A 5675-nucleotide genomic window follows, 5' to 3' on the forward strand; every position below is an offset into this window, starting at 1 on the left:
CATGACTGAAGCACGGCAGCATTAGACGGCAAACTGGTCATGACCAATTAAAAACAGTCATTTCTATAATCAATTGGGAAAGCTCTAAAATAAATTCATTTTTCAAAAATATTTTCTTCGTGACATGCTGAAACTCTAATTTAGATTACTGTATCAAGTATTTGCCTGAACAGATCTCAGGACTGCTGTGACATGGGAAGTAAAATATCTCCAAAATGCAATCATTATCGACCCCGTCTCCAGTGGGTTGGATAACCAACCTTTTCTCTTCTACAATGGAACTCCAATGAAATGAGCCTTTTCCAGTGCCAGAGGAAGGGGGGAGCAGATTGTGTCTGTGTGCGAACAAACCTCTGGTGCGTCCTTGTTTATTAGAATTGAGAATAAATACTGTTTATTCCCCCCCCCCCCCCCCCCCCCCCACTGCAGCTCTGTCATTAGGAACATGAATCAACCTCTTATGCCAGTCTGAAGCATGCAGGACCCATTAGTGCTAAAAGCACTGTTGGGCCTCTCTATCCATAACACGTACAACACACACATAAGGCTTTCTCAAAGAATACCTGGCCATGGCAGGTCTCCCAGCAACAAGTATTTATACATGACAAAAGAAAAGTTGATTACGTATAATTTTACAGCTGTTTCTGATTAGCTAAAGAAATAGCGATAGTAGTACTGTATCGTGATTTCTGTCAAAATGTGGAATATTACCATCTTATATATTGAAGCTAGATATTGATAACTTTTATATTTCAGCTCTCTAAGCAAATTCAGTTTAGCCACATTCATAAATTTATATTTGAAGCAAAATGCACACAAGGGTCAAAACAATCAGCCTGAGCTGAGTATCATGATGGAAAGCTTCAGTCGTCCAGGGTGTACCCCGCCTCTCTCCTCTATAGTCAGCTGGGACAGGCTCCAGCAACACTCAGGTCATCTCCTCCACAAGAAAATGGATGGATGCATGAATCCTATGGCTGAATGGGAAAACAGCTTATATACATATATATATATATATATATATCACACAGGTGCATTTGACCAGACGTGATACAACCAAATCTAAGCTGGACATTAAGAGCACGTGGTAAAGGTAACGAAGCATCACAGATGCTCAGAGCCTCTCAGCGGTGAGGAAACTGTCTGAGCCTCTGATGTCACTGAATGAGCAGCGCGGCTTTTCAGCGCGCACCTTCGGGGACGCAGCCGTGCAGGCACAGACAGCGCATTTTCTGCTCGTCCGCAAATACTCAGAGCCCTTCAGTTTCCTCGCAGCATTTTGATTCCAGTGTGCGCCTGAGTGCCCTGTTAGACCATCACTCTTGTTGGATTTGAACTTTTTGGAAGCACAAAAACAAACAGGTAAAGGCTTTGTATTCTATTCTATTTTTACGCTCCTGAACAGCGCGAGATGTTTTCTCCATTATTGCACTAACAGAGAAATGCGATTTTTTTTTTTTGGCTTCCTGTAAGTCGTTGGGGATTCGGCTGTCTGGACCGATATCGACGCAAGTTGAGAGGCAAGTTTACTCCCGCGGCTGCAGCGGTCAGCACCATGGAGAGCGGTGTGGTGCGCGTCTACAAAGAGGACCGATGTCCCCAGGGACAGCCGGAGGACTGCATGCCAAACGTCACGTGGCAACCCGGCACATCGAACGACTCCACTTCCAGTCCCAACCTCAACTGGGACGCCGAACCAGAGCCCATGTCGCCCGTCATTCCCATGATAGTCGCGCTGTACTCCGTGGTGTTTGTGGTGGGCTTAGCTGGGAATTGTTTGGTGATGTATGTCATCATTAGGTGGGTTTTCAGCTTTATAACATGTCAGCAGCCGTTATAACTGCATGTAACTCAAATTCAGCGCGTTAGTTAACAGCAAACATTGCTGGAGTCTTCACGCAAATATTCGACTTCCCTTTTAGATCATTAAAGGCAAATGATTCGTGATGAAATGGAACATTTCTCGATCTATTTCTTAGTTTTGTTGTTTATACCCCCGCATTTGTCTTTCTCGCTCCTGTTACCGTATATATATTTTTTAAATCACAACTGATTTTTACATTCAGCATCCTGAGCCAATACTTTCTTCACGAATGATGACAATGCGTTACAGCTGGCAACATGGTGTGAAGGGATTTTAGTCAAATCTACCTCCTCACTCATCTGCTTATGTGAAACCTTTTTCAAATGTGATTTCAGCCTTGATAAATTACATTTTAAAGCCTAAAATCAAGCAGGAACCAATGCGGGTATAAAGTGACAGTTAGTTTTCCCATTTTCTGGTCTCCTTGGTGTGTATGCAGTATTTTGTCTGCTGCAATGAATCTGTTTATAATCTCTTTATTCAGGAAACTGATACCTTTGTAACTAATCCCTTAGAATGTGTTTCATGAAACATTTCTCTTTTAAAGGCCTTAAAGAATAAAGACAATACAAATGTAGATTTATTTTCTTCTCCCTCCATATCACCTGAAACAGATACACCAAAATGAAAACAGCCACCAACATCTACATCTTCAACCTGGCTGTGGCCGACGCTCTGGTCACCACCACCGTGCCCTTCCAGAGTGCCGACTACCTGCTGAACTCCTGGCCGTTTGGTAAGGTGGCGTGCAAAGTCTTCATCTCCATCGACTACTACAACATGTTCACCAGCATCTTCACATTGACCATGATGAGCATCGACCGCTACGTGGCCGTGTGCCACCCCATCAAGGCCCTGGATTTCCGCACACCCACCAAGGCCAAGATGATCAACTTGGTTATCTGGGTGCTGGCATCCGCTGCTGGGGTCCCTGCCATGGTGCTCGGCAGCACCAAGACCAATAACGGTACCTTGACCTTACATATATTCACACTGCTATGTGTTGCATGACTGAGCATTTGTGGCTGAATAAGAGTTGCAAGTCTAGTTAGAGTGTTCCTGCCCATATGTAGAGACAAAAGACCAACCAGCTGCAAATGGTCACTGAAAGTTCCTTTTTAAATTGAAATCCCTGCTGAGCTTTGGCTTTAAAGAGCGTGCTTCAAATAAAACAAAATTAAAAGGAGTTTATGTAAAGCGGTGAAGGACTAAATTGTTTCCTCCTAGCTTGACAGTTTAAAATATTTAAAGATTTTGGATATGTCTGTGTTTGCAACCATTATCCAAAGCTAGCAGAAGGATCTGACGCTGGCGGTCCCTTCTCTGTGGTGATGACCTCACCGTATCATAGGAGCTGTCCACAAATAAATCATTAATGTGCATCGAGCCTATCCCAGCAGCCTCTCACCACTAGGCTGCTGGGATAGGCTCCAGTAACACCAATGACCCAGATTTTTTGAAGAAGCGGTCAGGAAAATGAACAAATAAATCAATAAATGAAATTAAATATAACTGCATCTCTGTATTTTACTTTTCCATGAATTACATTTTAACAGGAACTACAGAGTGTGCCCTGCAGTTTCCTGAACCCTACGTTTACTGGGACACCCTGATGAAGATCTGCGTGTTCATCTTCGCCTTTTTCGTACCTGTCATCATCATCACCGTCTGCTACACGCTGATGGTCATGCGGCTGAAAAGTGTGCGCCTTCTGTCAGGCTCGCGTGAGAAGGACCGCACCCTCCGCCGGATCACTCGTCTGGTGCTGGTGGTGGTTGCCGTCTTTGTTGTCTGCTGGACGCCCATCCACATCTTCATCTTTGTCAATTTGATATCAGGATATGTACCTGAGACCACCGCTGTCATGGCCGCCTATTTCTTCTGCGTTGCCCTTGGCTACACCAACAGCAGTCTCAACCCCATTCTCTATGCCTTCCTGGATGAGAACTTCAAGAGGTGCTTCAGAGATTTTTGCTGCCCTGCTAGCCGAGGGAATGGAGAGTGTCAAGGCGTGAGTCGGGTGAGGAGCACCCTGCGGGACCATTCATGTCCCACAGAAACCAGGGGGAAAATGAGGCAGGCCAGGCCCGTATGACTAGAAATGGACATGTCCTCTGTGCGCCGTCAGGGCTGGGAGGACTCCAGTGACATGGGATTGACTCAAATCACCACCTGAATCTGAGGGCCAGGATCAAGTAAAAGGAGAGTTGATATTTATTTATCCAGCATGACAAAAAGTCCAAAAAATTCATGTCCACTTCAAGGATAATGTGTTCTGTCACCCATTATTTGTCATTCCCAGCACATGCCAAAACTGACACTAAAATATACAAAATGAAACTCAGCAGGTTTTCAACCTGATTGTTGTCCAAAGGTTAATAAAACATCGGTGTCACGCTATGCTGGATGACATATCCATTATGGTTTTGATTGTGAGGTGATACCAGAATAACACATCCACTGGTCAATCCATGGCTTATATAAAGTCCAATTTGTTTGCTTAGAGTAAGACTGTAAATCAGTTCACAGCTGCTTGAAAATAACTTCAAATACATTCATATGAGTCTAAAGTGATGATGATGAATATATTTATTAGATAGAATGTTAGGGTACAAGTACAGTCACACAGTAGAATGTATTACAGTACAAATACAGTCAAACATCCTGTCTAAGAGGAGCATTTCAAAAAAGCCCTTGTGGTCTTGTTTCCATTGAAAGTACTTAGTACAGGATAAGTCTTATGTCTGTGGTGAACTGACTGGTGTGAAGTCATAGAATATTGAGACGTGGGTTAAAATATTATACTTTTGATCTTCTTTTGCTTGTTTGGCAACTCAAAATGTTTTGAGTAAAAATACTATTTTGTAGGAAATGAGATCCTCTCTGACAAAGGTGGAGTTTGAAGTATTAAAAATTACAATCTTAATTTCAGAGATTTGAGTAAAAGATGATGACAAACACGAGCCGAAAGTATTTTCTCTTGTAGCTTATCTGTTTAACTGATTGTCGACTAGTTATGAACGTAGTTTTCATGTGTATTAAATGATTGGCTGGTACATTGTGTACATGATGAATATACGATTCTCTGATCATTTGAGGGAACAAACTGCATCATCACTGTTGTTTTTAACAGATTGTGTTTGTGAGTTGTGGACTGGTGATTTGCTGTATTGTTATTTTGTTACTATCTTTATAGAGTCACTTGACCAGTGAGCCCATCTAAAAGATGGACTCACAATATTTCGACAACCTCTCAGGTATCATCCTCTGTGCAGTATTCTCCTGAAATTGATTTCTAGGGTCAGAACTATAATTATCTGACACCATTCCACATCGTTTAACATTTTCAGCCGTGTTGCCATGACGAATATTTGACACAATATTTACAAAACAGGTCTCTTTGTTTTCGTGGTCTGTGAAGTGTACTGAGGGGTTTTTTTCAGCTTGACAGCTATACATTTCAATATCTTTTGAAATGTGAGTTCTCCCTCTGAAAGTTAAATTCTTGATTTACTTATTATATCCTGTTCAGGAGTGGCCGATTCAATCACAATCAATAAAATCAAACTTGTGAGGATTTTTTTTTCTTAAGATAGAGCTTTATATGTAACAGTGTAATTAAATTATTCAATGGTTACAGAATAAAAGTGTTTTGTCTGTGTGACTTTTTTCAGCTTTTCTTGTTCTAGATTCTAGAAGATCAGCAATAGACACTTTTCCTTTGGGGGTATGGATGTTGGTGCTTACCGCTTATTTGAGCATTATCTATAAAAAAGTATATTTGATATCTCAACTACGATAGTCCAGAAAC

General features: G+C 42.0%; 1 protein-coding gene across 1 annotated transcript; it reads left to right on the forward strand.

The window, feature by feature from the left end:
• Window positions 1-1555: 1555 nt before the first annotated feature.
• oprk1 (opioid receptor, kappa 1) lies at window positions 1556-3959 on the forward strand. The gene is made up of 3 exons (XM_068749072.1): window positions 1556-1800; window positions 2479-2831; window positions 3421-3959. Exons 1-3 carry the CDS (start codon window positions 1556-1558, stop codon window positions 3957-3959), a joined length of 1137 nt encoding a protein of 378 aa, XP_068605173.1.
• Window positions 3960-5675: the final 1716 nt, after the last annotated feature.

The sequence above is a fragment of the Brachionichthys hirsutus genome, chromosome 15, assembly GCF_040956055.1.
Source record: "Brachionichthys hirsutus isolate HB-005 chromosome 15, CSIRO-AGI_Bhir_v1, whole genome shotgun sequence".
In the NCBI taxonomy this organism is placed as follows: Eukaryota; Metazoa; Chordata; class Actinopteri; order Lophiiformes; family Brachionichthyidae; genus Brachionichthys; species Brachionichthys hirsutus.